At 39.7% G+C, this 20,580-nt stretch overlaps 1 protein-coding gene across 2 annotated transcripts in view; it reads left to right on the top strand.

Annotated features, from left to right (window-relative positions):
- The window catches only part of ppp2r5a (protein phosphatase 2, regulatory subunit B', alpha isoform), a 65,909-nt gene extending 48,439 nt beyond the window's left edge, over positions 1–17,470 (top strand). Inside the window, exons 5-13 of one of the 2 annotated variants that reach the window (XM_050057889.1) lie at positions 4,555–4,685; positions 5,454–5,513; positions 7,586–7,695; positions 8,112–8,161; positions 8,340–8,390; positions 8,482–8,601; positions 11,365–11,492; positions 12,352–12,453; positions 14,126–17,470. In XM_050057889.1, the coding sequence (XP_049913846.1) occupies positions 4,555–4,685; positions 5,454–5,513; positions 7,586–7,695; positions 8,112–8,161; positions 8,340–8,390; positions 8,482–8,601; positions 11,365–11,492; positions 12,352–12,453; positions 14,126–14,381 (1,008 nt within the window). In that variant the 3' untranslated portion in view covers positions 14,382–17,470. Of the gene's footprint in view, positions 1–4,554; positions 4,686–5,453; positions 5,514–7,585; positions 7,696–8,107; positions 8,162–8,339; positions 8,391–8,481; positions 8,602–11,364; positions 11,493–12,351; positions 12,454–14,125 lie in introns of both variants that reach the window. The other variant, XM_050057888.1, reaches the window with a different exon arrangement.
- Positions 17,471–20,580: the final 3,110 nt, after the last annotated feature.

Raw genomic sequence — 20,580 nt, 5'->3', positions numbered from 1 at the left:
TAGGGCAAGACTATAAGATGTCAGAGAACAGATCCATCGCAACTACACACAGCCAAAGGCGATGTCTTCAAACTGTGTTTTCTGTCAGAATAAGAGTCCTTAACACATAGATGTTTAGTTGATAATGATATGAAACAGACACAAGCAGCTAATCATCACATCTGAGAGATGTTTTGTTGTTTTTTGTATGTCACTGTTATATCAATTTACAAGTGTTGGTAGATACATTAACAGATGCAAATGTCTATAGGAAAAGAAAAAAAGGTACTTCATAACTTTGGTGTTTAAACCCTGCAAATCCAACACTGACCACGACGCAGTCCAGCGCATAAATTTACAGCGTTGCAAACAGTGGCCTGATTCCTTCAGAGAGATCTGTGAAAGCTGCCTTGGTGGAATCAGTATGTCAAGAGTCTCTGACTGTTTACACATCTAATGTAGAGCGTATTGTTTGCTCTACAGATTATAAACAAGCCCGTCAAGGCCAACTTGCGATCTTGGGCTGTGTAAATAAATCTGATTTGACTTTAGTCAAAAATTGGACAAGTTTAGAGTTTGAAAAATCGTATACTGATAATAATTTTCTCTACACAATTCATAACATGAACAGTTTGAGTGATTTGATAAGTTTCCCTCAAATTCTAACGCAGTGAAATAAACACTACTACTACTTTTGTTGGACAAACCGAAGATAGACACCGTTTCAGAACATATTTGTGGCAATTCTGTACTTAAGTTTATTGTCCTTTATAGGCTAATTTATATATGCTACGAGCTAAAATCCATGGGGCTCTGGATACAAATAACATTTAATTTTGCCACCAGTAAGGCTGCAAGATTATGTCCAAAATGATCACAGTTATGTATCGCAATTATTCATTGATTATAGGGACAAAGTTTTTTATTGCAACTTGCACTCGCATGTAAACTGTACCTTTTTACCTCAAATTAAATCAACAAAACACTGCTTTTATTTTGCTGCTCTGCCACAGTCCTGCTTATTAACAAATCTTCGGCCAAATGGAACATGATTGCATTGGTTATTTCAGTCTGTCTATGGGAGCTGGATGATTCGGTGGTGTGCTGCACAGCGTCCCTGTCTGAGTTGATGCTGGACAAAGACAGGGAATCAGTGAAGTCAAATCAGCATGCAACTATCATACTGTAGTTTGTGGTGTTTTTTTTTTTTTTTTTTAAAGGTGGTTCAACAAGTTACTTTTGCTGCTTTGCGGCCCTGACAGAGGTCTCATGCACTCTAAATCCGAAGTACCCCCAAACAATGGATGATAACCCTGGACTAGCTCTCTGCTTTCTGCACCAGACATTTGATTCTGACAGGCTTCCACTACAGGTTGCTGCAATGACTTTTAGTTTAGGAAGCGCTTGATTTGATAGCAGCACAAACAACGTCAGTCTTGAAGTCGCTCAATTTCCTTTAAAAGAAAATTGCGATTGATTTTAGTATTCGATTAATTGTGCAGCCCTTGTCTCCAGATATGGAAGCTTTTGGTAGGTAGGAAGGGCTAACCAGAACTAAGTAAAACTTCTCTGACAAACTGGGAACATATGAATGGGAAAAGGAATAAGCGACACTTGACACAATTGAGTCTGATGCCCTTGAGCACACCTCCAGTTGCTACATCACCTCAGTTGCACCACACCACTGTGTTGTGCCCCATTTAATTCTCAGTTTTTAATATGTGCAGCTGAATGAATGTGCAGTGCAGAAGAACACGTGTGCATGATGAAAACCTTTCCTGGAGGTTTAAAAATAGACTGTCAGGCCTGTCACCGAGGTGCTGATGACATGCTAGTGGAAGATAAGTACCATACTCTGAGCCCGATTTGAGCCTGAAAACACTCACTTTAAACTCGGTGGCATCGACTCGGCTGCTCTCAACAGTATTGTAATAATGACTCATTATCATGTGTTGCTGGAAATAGCTGTGAAACACCAGAAATTTCAAATGTATGTACAATACAGAGCATACAGACACATGTACTGTATATACGTTATATAAGACGCTGATAGCTGGTAACTTATGACTTGATTATTTACACTTAATTGCACAAACTGCTGCCTCACAGCGTACCCAATGAATTTGTTAGGCTTGGTAGAAAATTCCTCCAGAGTTAGCTGGTTCTTGTGTTCTAGTCCCCTTAGCTGTTAGCCAGGAGCAGGGCAATATAGAGTAATATAAGTGATTACAGCTCCCAGCAGTATTTTAGTGTTCATGTCAGGGTAACTTGCAGCATCTTATAGAGACGGCTTATTAAGCCTCAGAGAAAATGGTACAGAACATCACATAGCAAAGGTCACCTACTGTAACTACATAGATAAACAGATGAGATGTGTCAGATCTGTCTGCAGCTCAGCAGGAGATTGATTGATCGCATCATACATCCACTTTGTAGTGATTAATCAGAGCAGCTCATCTGGAAAAAGAGAAGCCTTTAGAAAACTTGAGATAAACCACCCAATCAGTCACAACCAAAACCCTGAATTTGTATTTCAAGTGTTAAAAATGGTACAAAGATAAATTGTATACATGCTAATCCCCTTCAGACAAATGCTACAGTGTTAACAGATTAATCACAGTACAGGTACATCATGACAATACAGCATGAATATAGGTGTGGGCAATATGGGCAAAGTTTTCGATTGTGGTATATTTAATTTGATGTCACAGTAGCGGTATATATCACAGTACAGTAATCGCATTTGATTATTTTAGAAACAACCGCTGCACATCGGACAACACTTGAGTTAAAAACAAGACTGAAAATAGGAAAAATAGCATTATTTTATGGTTCCTGAGAACAGTAATTTCAAGTGTTACAGATTTCTGTATTTACAACTTCGCTCTCCTCCTCCATGTCTGACCAAATCCTATAACCTTGTGAGGCAACTGGATTCGCAAGATCACTGGATCACGCAGAAATCAGATCACACAAGAGTCTCAAGACTTGATTTGCTACATAGCCAGCCTCCATTAGCTCCCATCATAGAAACGGTATCGCCAGATCTCTACCAGTGGAAACATTTATATCGTTGCAGGGTGTATATCATCATGTATCCGTCCTTTATGGCAGACTCTATTCTTATTTAACTTTTTCATCTTTTTACTGTTTTTATTGCTGTGTATAATTCTTGATAGACGGTGCTACTTAACTGCTTTTATGGACTTTTTTCAGCACTTAATTGCGATTACTATTGTGTACTTGTATCTTTGTCGCCAATTCAATGTGAACTCAGGGCATTGCTGTAAAAGAGCTTAATGCTCAGTCAGTTTTCCCTGAACAAACTATGGTTTGATATCGCCCAACCCTAGTGAAGACAAAATAAAAGACAATCTCAGAACCCATCAGCTATAGTCTTACGGCAGTAAGACCTCTGGGGTAAGGGCCAATATTTCGAGAGATCCGATGTAGCCAGTGAATATTCAGGCTAAGATTTCCTCTGCTGTGCGCAGGTCATTTCCGCCAATCACTACAAAGAGATACCTGCATATGATTGCAGGTAAAATATAAAGCAAAATCACCATCAGGCATAGCAGATGGGTTCCGAGCAGGGGCGTCGTTTCAGCAAAAGCTAAGGTATGGCAATATGACATGACGTCACAGAGCTACTGATGATGGAGTTTCAAAAATATGAACTTATATAAAACTTCACTTTGGTCTTTGACCTGTCAGAAGTACATACTATGCTATTGAAAACTGTTTCAAAGGACATGAAGCTGTTTCTCACATTCATAATACCTCATGTCTGCATGTAATGCACGACTTGGTGAGAGCAGTGAAAACATCGGACCTATTTCGGCGCATATTTCAGCACCACGGACAGCGAGCGGACGTTTAATTATCATTAGTCATGTGTTTAACTTCACAGAAAATAAAGAAAATAAATTAATTACAAGCTCATTTCTAGAAGATAACCAAGGGGTCCGGTGTATGAAACACAGTAAAACAAAGGCCAATTTGGTACAATACTGTATAGGCGAATTTATTGGAGTGTCTCCAGAGACCGAAAATACAAGCTTAACATGCCGACATGAAAAAAAAACCCCACATACAATCAGACAGGCTTCAAGACATCATTTAGACAGGCTGTCTACAGCAGCAGAGCAAAATGCTTTTACAACACACAGATAACTCACATAACTCATAACTCGCGGAGGAGCGAAGTGGCGAACAATTTGATTCAATAACACTCGTATTCACTGATGAGCAAATTATTGACCTATTTAAGTGCAATACAATGAAAACAACCAGCCAGTGCGCCTCGAGTAAGATGACTACAGAACCTCTCTCTTTTTTTTTTCTCCCGATTCCAAGGTATGGCAGCTGCCATACCTCGCCATACCTAAATGACGCCTATGGTTCCGAGATTGCATTTCTCCGAATGCGTTCTGCCCCTCCACATACACTTAACTTGCCGTTCAAACGTGATTCGTCATTACTTCTTGGACTACTATCTATTTATAGAGATAAGTTAAAAGATAGCATTGAGTTATCAGGACTGAAAACTGAGGTAGCGTGTGTTTGTGCTTTCAGCTCCTGGAGCTGTTCGACAGTGAGGACCCGAGGGAGAGGGACTTCCTGAAGACCATCCTGCATCGGATTTATGGAAAGTTCCTGGGGTTGAGGGCCTTCATCAGGAAGCAGATCAACAACATTTTCTTGCGGTGAGGGAAATGTTGTAAAGGTAGCCAATGTGACAAGAAGTCATGTCCTATCACAGTCATGTTGAAGATGTCTCTCTATTTTTTTTTTTTTTTTTTTTTTTTTTTTCCAATTTTCCCTAAACATCACTACATTTCATAGGCACAAACACATTCGCCTCAGCCTCCTATAACAGAGAGGAGAAAGAAAATGTTCAGAAGGAGGCATCCAGTATTCTTGCAGCTCCTGTTGCTGGGTGACAATGGGCTTTAGACTATTCAAACAGGGGGCACTTGATGTCGTTTTCAACAGGCAAGGTGGCAAAACGGATGCACCCACTTTGACCATCTGCCACTGAGAATAAAAATAGTGCCACAGTTGTCAGGCTCTGTCTGTACATACCATGGCTGCTCAGCAGATGGAGATGGGTTGCCAAACAGAGGAGGTGAATAATGTATGGATCATTAAGCTGCGTAAGAGCAGTCAATTTAAGGGCCCCTGCTAAACATATTTATTCTCACTCGCATATTTTTATGGGACTTCTTATAGAATAAAACATTTGCAGTCTTTTTATTATAAAACTTCATATAAAGACTATAATATTAGAGCTCATTGTCTGCATGTTTAAAAATCATGGAGCCCCAGTGTATTTCTATCTGTAAAATCTGAATCCCAAATCAGAGTGTCAATATTTGAAAGGAACACAGTATTGACAGCAGCCTGGATCAATTGTTCTGAACAGTGTGCTCTGTCTATCACTGTGTTCATGTGTTTCATAATTTCTGTTGCAGGTTCATCTATGAAACGGAGCACTTCAACGGTGTCGCTGAGCTGCTAGAAATCCTGGGAAGGTGAGTAATAATGTTTTTGTCATTAATATCTATTTATATCATGGTTCGTTTACCGACACTCTACAACACAGGGTTGCACAACGAAATGCAAGTTGTAGTCCCTTTATGCTATATGAGAAGAAGAAATAAGTATTGGTGTACTGTATATCACCATTAATGTCCTCTGGCTTGAAGTACTGAGTGTGTAAACAAAACTTAAAAGGGACCTATTATGCTTTTCCTTATTTTGTAAAGTTACAATGTTGGATGTTCATATTAAATGTGGGCAAAGTTTTAAATAATGAGGTAAGCGTATATAAAAATACTCCCTGTGAGCAAGTGTTGTCACAGCATGGAATTTCTAATGTTGACACATAACCTATAAAAATATCAATATTCAGTTTTATTTTCGATACCACACTGAAAAACTGATATTCATGCCATTAAATTTTGAATTGTTATCATATTACAAGGCAACATTTCTTTTCTTGTTTACTAGCCGAGAACAGCAGAATGATTGTAGTAAACATTAACAACAAGAAAAAGTGAGAAAGTGCAGATGGTATCGAAGTATTGATGCTCCGGAAAAATGGGTATTGAAACCGTTTCAAATATTCAGAATTGACGCGTGTCGATAAATCGATATTTTGACAACACTAGTTTGATTGAGAACCTTAAGTTTCAGGCCGCTCTGATAACTCTGTCTTTGTCATTTACATTAATGATAATTTTTTTCAAATTTGGCACAAACGTTTATTTGGACTCAACGATGAACTGATAAGAATTTGGTGGTCAAAGGTCAAAGTGACTGTGACCTTGTCTGTCTAATTCCTGTGAACACGATATTGAAAAAAAATGCCTTGAGGGAATTTCAATTTGGCACAAACGTCTACTTGGACTCAACAATGAACTGACTAGAATTTGATAGTCAAAGGTCACTGTCACTGTGACCTTACCTGTCTTATTCACCTCTCCTGTCTTATTCACCTCGTCTGTCTTATTCACCTCGTCTGTCTTATTCTCGTGAACAGGATGTCTCAAAAATGCCTTGAGGGAATTTAAATTTGGCACAAACTTTTACTTGGACTCAACAATGACCTGATTAGAATTTGATAGTCAAAGGTCACTGTCACTGTGACCATGTCTGTCTTATTTACCTCGTCTGTCTTATTCTCGTGAACTGGATATCTCAAAAATGCCTTTTAGGGAATTCAAATTTGGCACAAACATCTACTTGGACTCAACAATGAACTGATTTGATAGTCAAAGGTCACTGTGACCTTGTCTCATTGCTGTGAAAGCTATATGTCAAGAATACCTTTAGGGAATATCCTCTTATTTGGCACAAACGTCCACTTGAAGTCAATGAACAAATTGGTGGTCAAAGGTCAGTGTTCACAGTGACTTCACAAAACATGTTTTTGGCCATAAATCAGGAAATCATATGCTAATTATGACGGAACTTCACACACATGTCTAACAGGATAAAAAGATTGAGTATTGACATTTTATATACAAAAGGTCAAAGGTCGACTTCACTGTGACATCATTATGTTCTGCAAAAACACTTTTCTGCCCATTATTCAGCACGGAGGTATACAACAACTGCAATGACAGTGTGTAGACGCATAGAGCAAACATATTGAAGACCCAGAAACGCTGACCAATCAGAGCAGACTGGCTTAAAGAGACAGGCGCTAAATAGAGCGTCTCAGACAGAGGGTAAATACAGGTTTTCAGCACAGACAGTATGAGTAAGGTAAAGTGGTTTTTGACCATTAAAGCATGTAAACATGTTCTATAGAACCCCCAAATACATGTATGAATGTGAAAATGAGCATAATAGGTCCCCTTTAATGAGGTCTACAATAATACATTCAGTGGCTGGTTAACACCTGTCTGTCCTTTATATATTTGGTAATACTGACATTTTAAATAGTGTAATCAAGATGGATTAAAAAACTGTAATCATCAGTACATAAAATCTTGATCCCGTCTCAGCTTTACTGTAAACAGTCCAGGTTGTGTTGTGTGTGTCTGTCTCTCTGCTCAGTTATCTGTCTAACACTGTGCTGCTGGTTTTGTGTTTACAGTATCATCAATGGGTTTGCGTTGCCTCTGAAGGCAGAGCACAAGCAGTTCCTTATGAAGGTGCTCATCCCGCTGCACACAGCTAAGGGTCTTGCCCTTTTCCATGCACAGGTAGGAGAAATTGCCTTTAATAATAACACCATTATTTTGCTATAACTCATGTTAACTTTGGCTGCGCATATAATCTTTTTTATTCCTGAGCTGCACAGAAACTATTCATCTCAGCAGGATTAAGCACTGTCATGATGTTCTCTCTGTGCTATAGCACTTCCTGGTGGCTTGGATGTGTAAATGCACTCGTTTCAGTGATAACCACTGTGTTTCACTGTTTGTTTGTTTTTTAAATTTTTGTCAGTCAGTATAGTGGGAATGTACAAAAATAGTAACATTCATTAGAGGTTTTCACTCTGAATACATATTGAACACGAGAGATCTTTGCTGAAGATGTTCTGGGCAGTTTTTGTCCGATGCATTTTTTGAGAACAGTGTGTTCTTTTACTGTTTTTTCTTTTTATGTCCCTCAGCTGGCGTACTGTGTGGTCCAGTTCCTGGAGAAAGATCCTACACTCACTGAGCCGGTACTTATTTTTATCATTCCTCCCACTCAAAGCACAAAGCCTCAAGCACTAAATTAGTCTACACCACAGAGAGATGTGTAGTGGGCGCCAGCAGCCACCCACTTAAACAGACTGTTTTGGGTTTTTTTACCATTAGAGAGAAATTCACACGAAATTCTCTGTTATCTTCTCCGTGCAGGTGATCCGCGGGCTGCTCAAGTTTTGGCCTAAAACCTGCAGCCAGAAAGAGGTATTGTGTCTATGATTACATTTCACACTTACAACTGCTGTGAACCAGATCTTTAATGTGGTATCATGTTCCCTACCTCGTATCTAACTAGGTGATGTTCCTGGGTGAAATTGAGGAGATTCTGGATGTCATTGAGCCAACGCAGTTCAAGAAGATCCAGGAGCCGCTGTTCAAACAGATCTCCAGATGTGTGGCCAATCCACACTTTCAGGTACTTTTAACAGGGACTGTTCAACTGTGGCGAAAATAATAACCATGGTTTTTTCACGATCATTTAATGTGATACTTATTGGCTTTGACACCATCATGCATTTATTGACCATTAACTCTGGTGTTTCTTTTTAGCACAGCAAATACAAAAAATGAGAACAACACTTTTAAGTCAGCAAGTGGCCCACCCTCATAGTCCAGGGGAAAAAAACAGAAAGTAAAGTGCAACTACATTTTAAAGCCAACAGAGCAAATGCTACTGTAATGTCAATATTAAAATGTCTCATGAGACTGTGATGCAGAGGCAGGAGCAGAGGGGCCTTGACCTTACTATACTTTTATTACTTGGTCAAACACCACCTTGTGAGTAGACTTCAAGTGCTGGAACAAATTGTGTTGCTTTGTGGTGCAGCTACGACCGTGTATCGCATCTTACATATGACAGTAGTTTGTCCAAGTCTGACTCAGTGAAACCAAAGTGTTTCCACACCACAGTTTGTTTTACATTTCTCCTGAAACATCAGCTCTGTTTCTGCCATCTTCTTACAAATTCTACCGAAAAATATTCAAAACAGCCGGAGAGACAGTGCATTGTGACTCGCTGTTTTAACTCCTGCTGAAACTTCTGGAGTTTGGAGGGAGGGGCCGAGCACATCCGCTGGGAAGGGGGGCGCTTAATTTACAAAATGAAAGACAAAACAGGAGCAACATTGGTAGACTCGTCATGTGGCACAAAATCTCATAGTTTAGGATAAAATCCCTACTTATGACAGAAGCATACAGACAATTCAAGTCATTATACAGCCTTTGTCTTTGGCCCATAACCCTTGTCACGCCATTTGATAAATGTTTTACAAAACACATTTTGTAGTTACAGGCAGACAAAAGTGTTGACATACTTGTCAACTACTCTAAATCTTCCTGTGGGCACCCATAAGTGGAGGCTGGTGTGTTAATAGATAATCAGTTTTTAAGTTATTTTTTTATTTTATGCACATCAGTTACAATGAAGCAGTCATTTTGCAATGAAAATCTCAGATCTCAGGCTCCATCAAACAAATCCAGTGTTCAACATTAATGTGTTTTGCCCTGTTAAAAATCTATTTCCTTTAAGTCAATTTTTACTTACTCCTAAAGAATAATTTTATTTATTAGCGGATATCAAATACAACGAAAACTTAAGTTAATTGTCATGTTTAATATTTATTTAATTAAACTCCTGTGTTCAGGATAATTGAAATCAGCTCATAAACTTTTCTTTACCATTTTCCCATAAGTGCCGGATCTGTATTACGCATGTAAAACATTCAACACAGATGAGAAGGAAGTGAGATGGCTCATTCCAACGTGGCACTTTACTTGCCATTCCTTATTGTAGAGCCCTGAATGTGAATTGAATGTGTATAGAAAAGAAAAGAAAACACTTCAGTCAAAACAAAACGAGAATCTAAGACATAAAATAGTGCAACATAGAAATAGGGATAAAATATAATCTTAATAAAATATAAAATAAAGTTTTGTGGTAAATTTGTGATAATTAAAATTGAATTAATGGGTAAATAAATGTAAAACAGGAATGTAGTAAATGTATATGCATAATGGGAAGTATAAATATATACACACACACAAAGGTGTGAATAAAAGTAAATAAAACATAAAGTGACTATATAATGGATGAAGATGTCATAAAACACAGTTAAAATATAGAATAGGTTTTGTCTTGTCTTTATAAGAGATGTTATAATACTGACATGTGTCAGTGTGTCACCAGCAGATGCACATATATTTTTTGACATTTGATATATAGCAGTGACTCATAATCCCACGTGTTCTTCTGGTAGGTTTTTTTTTTTTTTTGTCCACACACTATATATATCCATGAGTGTAGGCTGAATATCAGAAACGCCTCTCCATATAATGCAACACAGTTTAAGAACACCACAGACTTCATCCAGTGATCATAAAGTTTAATAATAACACCTCTCTAAAACAGTTTCAGCTCGATCAGTCGTAACTTTGATTTTCGGATTAAACTGCATTAGTTTTAGCTGCAGTATGTGTACCTAATAAACTGGCAACTGAGTGATTTTCCTCGATTTCTCCTTTTTAACACTTTATTTTTATTGTTTTGACAAAAATATAATAAATAGGGAAACAGAAAAAATAGAGTATAAAACAAAATGAAGCCATATTCAGTTTGTCATGTTGTCGTTGACATGCAAACATTGTCCATTTCTCCCATTTCTCTCGACATCGCTCCTCTTGAGCTCTATTCCTGTGACTTAACAGTTCCAAATCATATATTTCACTCACAGTTATCTTGTGTTGGTGGTTCTTCTTTGTACCATCTCTGCGTGATGGCCTTTTTACAGTCTGCCTACAAGATTCTCAGCAGATATCTGTCTCCTCTTAAAATAATTCCTCCTGTCATACTGCCAAGGAACAATATCAAACATGACCGAGATAAATCATTGCTCATATGAACATTTACCTAAAACTGCACAATTTCAAGACTGAGCCAAAGTACATGGTTACAATCTGCTGTCATGACGTTTATTCTAAAGTGACTCGGGCACTTATGTGAAATTGCTATTTCATGTAAGAAGTGCATGTCTGAAAGAGGCTTTGTTCCCTCTGTCATCTGAACCTCTGCTGAGTTTACCCTCATGGAAATCATGGAAGAGAAAAGAGGTCTACATCATTAAGTCATCACAGTCCCACTCAGACTGCAGGCTTTTACGTTTCTCATTCTCTGTCCTCGTAGGTAGCGGAGCGAGCGCTGTACTTCTGGAACAACGAGTATATCCTCAGCCTCATCGAGGAGAACATTGACAAGGTCCTTCCCATCATGTTCGGTAGCCTGTACAGAATCTCCAAGGAGCACTGGAACCCGTAAGTGCTGCATCGACGTTTGATTCATTCGAGCTGTCTGACTGACTTCACAGTTATTTACATACAGTGACATGTGCCAGGATATATTACCATGGTAACACCAGAGGGGTTAGACCCTCTGCTTAACAAAGAAAACCTGTCACATTATGGAGAGACACTAATTGATTCAACCGTGTGTGAATCATTGGATTCTATGTGTTGTTCATAAACATCGATGCACAGGAACCTGCCTTAATGTGCTGCTGCTGAGATTGTGTTTACATGTACACATTGTACACATTACAGACAGACATGTAGACACCGCCATGATGGTGTCAGTATCTAACATCATTTACTGCTATGCTTGGACATAAAAGTAATACAAACCTCTGCATACATTTTCTGTATTACTGAGGTATAACGGCATTCCAACATGTCTCCATGTGGGAATTTAATTTGAAAGGACAGACACAGGAAGAGGCCACGCTCATTTTAATTTCCAGGGCTGGTACCTGCGGTTATTCCACAGGCTAGTTAATAACATGTCGGGCAGGAAATCCAAAGTGTGGGATCATTTTGAGAAGGTGAAGGACGAACCCAAGGTGATATGTAAACTCATCTTCATTGGTCGACTACAAACATGACGTATCATCTGAAACATGGAAGTAGCTACATGCCCATTAGCCACATGACAGCGTCATTAACAGGCGGCTCGCTCTGTGTGACGTGCACTTGTAGATAAAATATAGGCCTATATTAATGAAGATTCATTGGTACGGTTTTGTATTTGGTGATAATTTAAGTGACGTAACCACTAAGTGAATACACAGAGTTAAACCTTGTGTTGTGTTTTACACCGAGTATTTTTGCTGTGTTGCAGGACAATCGTAGCTCTGGTCTACAACGTGCTGAAGACACTGATGGAGATGAACTGCACGCTGTTCGATGAGTTGACTTCCTCCTATAAAGCAGATCGCCAACGGTGAGTTACAGAGCCACGTGCACCGTAAATGAGATTGAACACCTTTATCTAATAATGGTTGACACCTACAGTACAGGGCCAGTTTCAGCAGCTGATCCCAAAACAGTTTGTCATGTACACTCCATCAGAAAACATTAACTTCTCCCTGACAGAGTGAATCAGTGCAGCGTCTCTGTCCTGCTCCTGCGGGTTCTCTACCAGCCAGTTCAGTCATTCACCTTGAAAACCAGATGTTAATTTTGTCCGACAAGCACTGTGAGTTGTTAGACTTTTCTAAATCATGTCCAATTGATTAAATATGCCACAACTGGACTTCATTCATACATCTCACAGCTAATTGTCAAAGCAAACAGGATGCACCTGAGCTCAGTTTGTAGGGCTGTAGCAAAGGGTCTGGATACCTGTGTAAGTGTGTCAGTTTTTGGATCATGTTCCTCCTCAGTTACTGTCATGAAATCAAACTTGCTTTAAGTTATACTAGCTACACTGACACTGAACTATTATGACCTGGCTGTGACCAAAAGGGAGAAACACCATGTCATTGTTTAGCAAAAGATATTTATTTACAGTCACCAACCAACAATACAGGCGACTTGATTGAAGTCTATAAGCTCGTTCACAGAATATATGATATTACAGCTGAGCCTGTCGTACACTTTTGAAATAACAGGTATGATTTTAAAGGGGACATGAAGAGAGAAACATGGAACAAACTTCTAGATGATGTCGTGCGTCAGGGTCTGAAATTAACTGTTTTTACTGCCTGCCACTGTCACTTTTGAAACCTATGTGCTGAATGAAGGAAAAATATTTAGATCATTTAGACACATTTATTGTAAAGAATGATGTCATTATATTATACATTAAAATTATTTTGATCCACAGTAAATTCCAGTGTTGGAACAAAGTGCCCCATGAATGAGTCCTATAACAAAAGATAGCGCATTACAAGCTGCGCCAGTGATATGAAATGGTATATACTTCAGTCTCCTAAGTGGGCGTGGTCGTCTCTCCTCTGCATACCTCCTCTCCTTTGGATGTGTTGTGAACGTCGTGTAGATGGATGAAAGATTAATCAAACGCTAACCTCACTAAACATGTCTGTTTTGGGTTTTCCCTGATGATTTTACCCACAACAGCCAACAATTTACCTGCATTTGTGTATTTGTGCATTTGAGTGTAGGGAGGTGGAGAGTGAGTCTGTAATTGTAATTGTACAAAAGCATACACAGCAGGTCATTACACCTATTGGATAGTAAAAATGCAACCAGCTGGCGTTGGGGGAGGGAGACAAAGTGAGAAGGTGAGGAAACTGCATTTATTTAAGAGGTGCTGAGGTGTGCTATTTAACACTGTATCATATGTGTGTAACTAACATGATATCAATGTTTCTAATCGCGACACCTCCATTTTTGGACTTGTAAAAGCCAGGGTTTTTCACACATTAATTTAATTGTGGCAGCCCGCCAGGATTAAAACATCTGCTGCACTGTTGGAATATATATAGTGTTTGGTGATTCATTGCACCACACTCTCAGAGCGCAGATTGTCAGGCTCAGTGAAAATGAAACTTAACCGTGATGTTTGTAATAGACGCATGACAAAATCTTAAAGTGATGGAGAGAATTTGTCATTTACTATTTTTGTTTTGTCTTCTATGTTGCTGTCGCAGGGAGAAGAAGAAGGAGCAGGAGCGGGATGAGCTGTGGAAGAAGCTGGAGGAGTTGAGGCTCAGTAACACCAATCTGGTCCAGAACAACAGCCACGGGCTCCCCAATGTCCAGAACAACAACAACAACAACAACAACAATAGTAATAACAATAATGACAACCAGGACAAGAGCGCTGAGGCTGCAGCTATCACCACAGACAACAACGACCCTGACGTCAGCGCAGCGGCCAGCGAGAGCACCCCGTGTGCCAAATGACAGCGGACGCCAGTTTTTTATTCCGTAAGGGTTTGACATCGTGTTCAGGACTGTCAGGAGAGGATTAACGGAGACAGAGAAAAAACACAAATTACACCTCAACAGTATATTAAATCTACTTAGAGTGACTTAGAACGCCAGCATTTCTTTGGCAGGAAAAAAAAATATATATTTCAACTTAAGACTATTTTTGGATGTTACAGTGTGGCTGCAGTATATTGTTTATTTGTCTGATCAAAGATTTATCCTTTCACATTTAGTTTCTTAACTGAAAAAGATTTTTTTTTTGTTATATTCGTTGTATGATACGTGGGAGGGGAGAATAATGACTTGAATTCAATGTTTCCGATTGTGCTGCACTTAGACAAGCTGAATAGCTATTTAAAGATGTCTATTTTTTAATGTGCTTTTCCTTGTTGCTGCCAACACTTGGGTGCAAACCTTAAGGAAGAAGGGAACTGCGGATGTTGGGAGTATTTGGGGGGCGAAGATGGGACCAGATCCATTATTAAACATTTAGTGTCCATAAATGTATAGAAGCAGACTGTTACCAGGAGCAGAGGAAGCTACAGGACAGATGGAGAACAGGAGGTGCATGGCCAAAAAAAAATATAAATCCTAAAGAGTAATAATCCCAGATATGGACTTATATCTCTGTACGTGACTCTAGTTGAGACTCTCAAGGTAAAACCTGTTCACAATTAGAGCAGATGTCATATTGGAGAGATTATTTTCCAGTTCCAGGTGTTTGTAAATATTTTTTTATCTGGGTGAAAACCTGAAATTAATAGTTGCAAAACAACACCTGCATTTGTAAGACTACACTAAAGTATTGAGACAGGGCTTTCAAAGAGTGAAATGGTTTTTTAGCATGACTGGAATTAAAGGAATAGTTTGACATTTTTGGAAGTTCAGGCATTCTTGCGATATAGAGGAGCAAAGTAAGATGAGGAGATTGATATTTTCATGGTAGCTATGAAGCTATAGCCAGCAGCTGCTTAGCTTAGCATAAAGACTGGAAACGGAGGGAAACAGCAAGCATTGCTTTGGCTAAGGGACACACCAGATACACCACACCGACATCAAGGAACTAGCTGAAGTTGGCTGCTCGGGCGTGCTCGGCTCTAGTCTCTAATGCCCTTCCTCTTTGCGCCCAGTGATTTGGAAGCAGCACTGATTATCTGGGTAGTTTTATGCGGCAGAAATAGAGCCTTTTTACTTCATGCGCCACTGAGCAACTTTTGTAGGAAGGAACAGGGTCCCAGCTTCAACGCTGTATCCAGGAAACTGGAAGACTGACGTTAGCACCTAAACAACACAACCCGATGCTGAAAGAACCAACGATATTTACTGTGTGCTAGTGAACAATAACACAAACAGTTATGAAATGACTTCGCTAGAAAGCTCAATTGCTAGAAAAAATAATCTTACCTTATATAACAAGTTTGTATTGATTTAACACCCTCTTGACTTTAGCCCATTGTTTACTTTCCTCACTTTAGTTTCTCCTCTTTAACTGCCAATCGAAGTGATTTCTCTCACCGACAGGCTCCACCGTCTTGGCACTGATTCAAAATGCTGAATTAGTTGAAGAAAAGCCAACAAGGACCGGTGGCGAGTGCCAATAGTACAGGACATAATGCAAAAACTCGAGCGATACACGCTCACCGACGGCCGAACACAGACTAAAGGCCGACCTTTCGGCTTGGTACGTTAGGGCCCCCACATTCCTGGTAGATTACCTCGCAATCGTCGTGACCAAAGATAAGATAGTTTTTTACTTTCCAGAGTTGTGAGTATTACAAACCGTTGTGCAGTGTTTTTAAACCTGGAGCTAATTTCATTGTCTCACCTGTACCTTAAAGAACATGTCCCCACCAACGCAGCCCCAACGACGTGGAAAAACAGTCTGCTATTTCAGGGAAGGCTACGCACCGGACCGTTCCTGAATTGCTGTTTTTAACACTTTGGCTCTGATTAAACAATCCAAATAAAATGTGTTTATTAGTGAGCTTTACAGGAGCTGTCAGGAGGATTCGGTTACCCTTGGACGGAGCCAGGCTAGCTGTTTCCCTCTGTTTCCAGTCTTTGTGCTAAGCTATGCTAAACTAAGCTAAGCTAACTGGCTGCTGTGCATAGCTTCATATGTAACGTACAAACATGAGAGTGGTATCAATCTTCTCGACTAACTCTGGTCAAGAAAGCAAATAAGCGTATTTCCCAAGATGTCGAACTTTTCAATTAAAAGTAGTAGATTAAGAAATAAGTGAGACCTACAGTGCTATATTTTTATTGACGAGGCAGATATTTTTGAATGTTTAATTTCCCAGATGGACTATAACGGGATGCCGGATGCGCTTGAGTGTATATTTGTTGAGTGCGTTTATGTGTATATGTTAGTTTGGAGGCTACTTAAAGGGAAATGCCACTCAATTTAAGATTTTCTGTACAGTATATTGTTCTGTGGTCCAGGAAAGTGCAGTCAGTGCTTAGGAACATGAATGGTTCTCTGTTGACGCTGAAAAGCAGAGACTTTAACTTGTCTTACCACTTATCTGGTATTTTACAATGCACAAGAGGCTGATTTTGTGTGTTGTGATTTTTTTTATATATATACATATATATATATATATATATATATCCAAACAAGGCTCACGATGAAGTAGTGATATCAAGAATATGATGCTCAACACCAGAAAATCCGAGTAAACTTTACCATCAATGCCTGTTGACTCCCTGTATCTCCAGACTATATAACCTCACATTTGCTTTTAGTTTCTGACGTTGGGAGTTGATAAATGTGTTCATAAACTTAATCTGACTGCCGTAGATCATAGGAAACGACTTGTGACGACTTTCTTTTTCTTTTTCTTTTTTTTAAATTGAATGGTGTTCCCTCTGAACCCGGAGTGTCTGCTCTTCTTCTAAGGTCATATTTTTAGGTCCAGTCTTTTCTGATGCCTTTCTGTCAGTACAGCATTCCAACCTCTGTGGCGTTAAAAAAAACTGTGTGGGGAACCTGTTTTGTAATCGCAGATCTTATTTAGGTTTCACCATCAAATAAAGTCTACTTTATCTTTCTACTCAAAGCATGTGTGTCTTCTTTTCTTTTCTCTTTCACTGGAGTGTGTTGAGTTGTAGTACATTACAGTGGTCAACAGATGGTGCAATTTGTGTCTCCAGCATTGAGCTCCTGAGCCATTCATATGACAAATGCATTGCTTTCAATATCACCAGCCACTTTTTAAGGTGCACCTTGCTAGTACCAGGTGGGACCCCTTGTGCCTTCAGAACTGCCTTAATTCTTGGTGCCACAGATTCAAAAAGGTGCTGGAAACATTCCTCAGAGACTCTGGTCCATATTGACATGATAGCATCACACAGTTGCTGCAGATTTGTTGGCTGCACATCCATGATGTGAATCTCCCATTGCACCACATACCAAAGGTGCTCTGTTGGATTGAGATCTGGTGACTGTGGAGGCCACTGGAGTACAGTGAACTCATTGTCATGTACAAGAAACCAGTTTGAGATGATCTGAGCTTTGTGACATGGTGCGTTATCCTGCTGGAAGTAGCCATCAGAAGATGGGTACACTGTGGTCATAAAGGGATGGACACGGTCAGCAACAATACTCAGGTAGGCTGTGGTGTTTAAACCGTGCTCAGTTGGTACTAAGGGGCCCAAAGTGTGCCAAGAAAATATCTCCCACACCATTACACCACCACCACCAGCCGGAACATTTGATACAAGGCAGGATGGATCCATGCTTTCATGGTGTTTACACCAAATTCTGACCCTACCATCTGAATGTCGCAGCAGAAACTGAGACTCATCAGACCAGGCAACGTTTTTCCAATCTTCTATTGTTCAGTTTTGGTGAGCCTGTGTGAACTGTAGCCTCAGTTTCCTGTTGTTAGCTGACAGGAGTGGCACCTGGTGTGGTCTTCTGCTGCTGTAGCCCATCTGCTTCAAGGTTGGACGTGTTGTTGGTTCAGAGATGGTCTTCTGCAGACCTTGTTTGTAACCAGTGGTTATTTGAGTCACTGTCTAAAACCATCCAACATCAACATTTTAAATTCATTCAATGAGATGAGACTTTAACATTTTAATGTCTTTTAAAGGTCTCTTTATGTATAAGGTGCACAGTCAGTACTCCGTTCCTTTACATGTCTAAAAGTCCGACACAACAAGCAAAAGCAATAATAATAATAATAGTAATCAGTGCACTTAGAAACATCAGCCAAGAGCATGACGGCTTATTTAATGATGGACTGTCAGCGCAACTCATTCTCTGCACTGTATTGCAGTAATAATAGGAAGGCAGCAAATAGTTCCACTTGTGTTTTTCCTGCTATGACCGGTCAATATCGACACAGTGTCAGGGGTCAGAGGGAAAATAATTAGGTTGCTTTGTCTTGAATATGCAAATTATTTGAAATAATGATTTTTAGCTCTGCAGAACAATAGTCATTATTTCATCACGTGTCTCTCCCTGGCCTCCATACTGTTCAACTGTACATTTGTAATATTGATATTATAATTACTATTATAATTACACAAAATATGTTTCAGTTCTTATTACCTGACACACTCAGGCCTCCATAGTCAATATGTGAAACGTTTGATACTCAGTTTCTGTTCCCCTATGTTCACCTTTGGAGGTACCCCACCTATAAAGGGTGTCTCCTGCCTTACCTCTCCCCTTTTGCTGTTGTACTCCATGGGAGAGAGGCTCAAGTTATTGTATATGGTCATAATTGACCGAAGATTTTGTTTTTACCTCTTGCTATCAGGAATAAAGGGAGTTCGCCTCCAAAGATATCTACAGTCTGGGCCTCCTCATATCAACACAACAGAGTCCAGCACTTACATATACACATATATATACAAATATGCTACACATATACACACACACGTGTGTTAAGGCTAAATGCATGTTTTTTAAAGGATCCCCCTCCCCCTCTTGCTTACTGTTGTCAACATAAAGTCAATGTATTGTTTTATATTAAAGGTCCAGTGTGCAGGATTTAGGGGGATACACTGGCAGAAAACACTGTTGTTGTTTTTTTAACGTTAAACTGCTTCATTCAGTCTGTTTGTTCTGGGGAGACAGAAAAGCCTGTGAAAACCTTACAGTGTTTACTTTTATATATCTCTCACTTTATTCAAACTCCGTGCAGACTAATTTGGTTTGATGTTTGAGCGCTGCTTAGGCAGAGACACACGGTATTTTACCGTTAGCGTTGCCTAGTTCCCTTGTCAGAAAACGTTTGATTTTTTTTAATTGGATTTTGGATTATTGCAGAAAACAAACTCCAAGGCAAACAGTTGGTTATGATACTTACATATATATTCTCCATCTTACTTCTGCCGGCCGTGCTCTGCTCACTTATATTGGGATAAAATAAAATGCCAATGCCTTCTAGAGTTTCAAAATGTTGTCAGACCAAACAGATCTGATCCTGATAGTAGACTGAATCATTATAGCCCAGTTTCCACCAAACACTTTCAGTATGGTACCTTTGGAACCAAAAGTAACCCTTCAGACATGGTACCTAGACCCTAGTGTTTCCACTGCAAACAGTACTCTTACAGTAAATGTGGGCGGGGTTGTTGTCACTCACTGCTCCGCCCAGCACGCTAATTGTTTTATTCCCTACTATGGCTAAGGCATGGCTCACCCTACTCTCCCTCTAATTGGCCAGTAGTCATTGCCTTTTTTCGCTGGATTGGTTAGGTTAAGGTATGAGGAATGAGACTGGTTAGGGTTAGGGTAAGAATGTCAGGGTAAATCAATCTGAGGCAGAGTAAGGCGGATCTTGCCTTCGCCACAGTAGGAAAAAAAATATGGCTCCCAGCACTCACTGTATTTCCTTATTACCGGTGACCAGTGTTGGGCAGTAACGTGTTACAGTAACACTGTTAGTTTTGGCAGTAACTAATACTCTAACGCGTTAGTTAGACCAGTCCCTAATTAAGTATTTTACATTAACTTAAGGATTCACTGTGACTTCATCACTCATTAGACACCCTGTCCGTGATGTTTGTCTCCTCTGGGCCTCCGTACCCACTGAAGCAGCCGTACCTTTCCCCCTCCACAGAGTTGAATCACATCACACGCGCGGCGCTTTCCACCGCGCAGCTGGGAGCGTGCTCCAGGTTGCCATGGCGACACAGCCGCCTGCATAAAAGTCAT

The sequence above is a fragment of the Epinephelus moara genome, chromosome 12, assembly GCF_006386435.1.
Source record: "Epinephelus moara isolate mb chromosome 12, YSFRI_EMoa_1.0, whole genome shotgun sequence".
Classification (NCBI taxonomy): domain Eukaryota; kingdom Metazoa; phylum Chordata; class Actinopteri; order Perciformes; family Serranidae; genus Epinephelus; species Epinephelus moara.
This window is presented reverse-complemented; position numbering and strand designations above follow the sequence as displayed.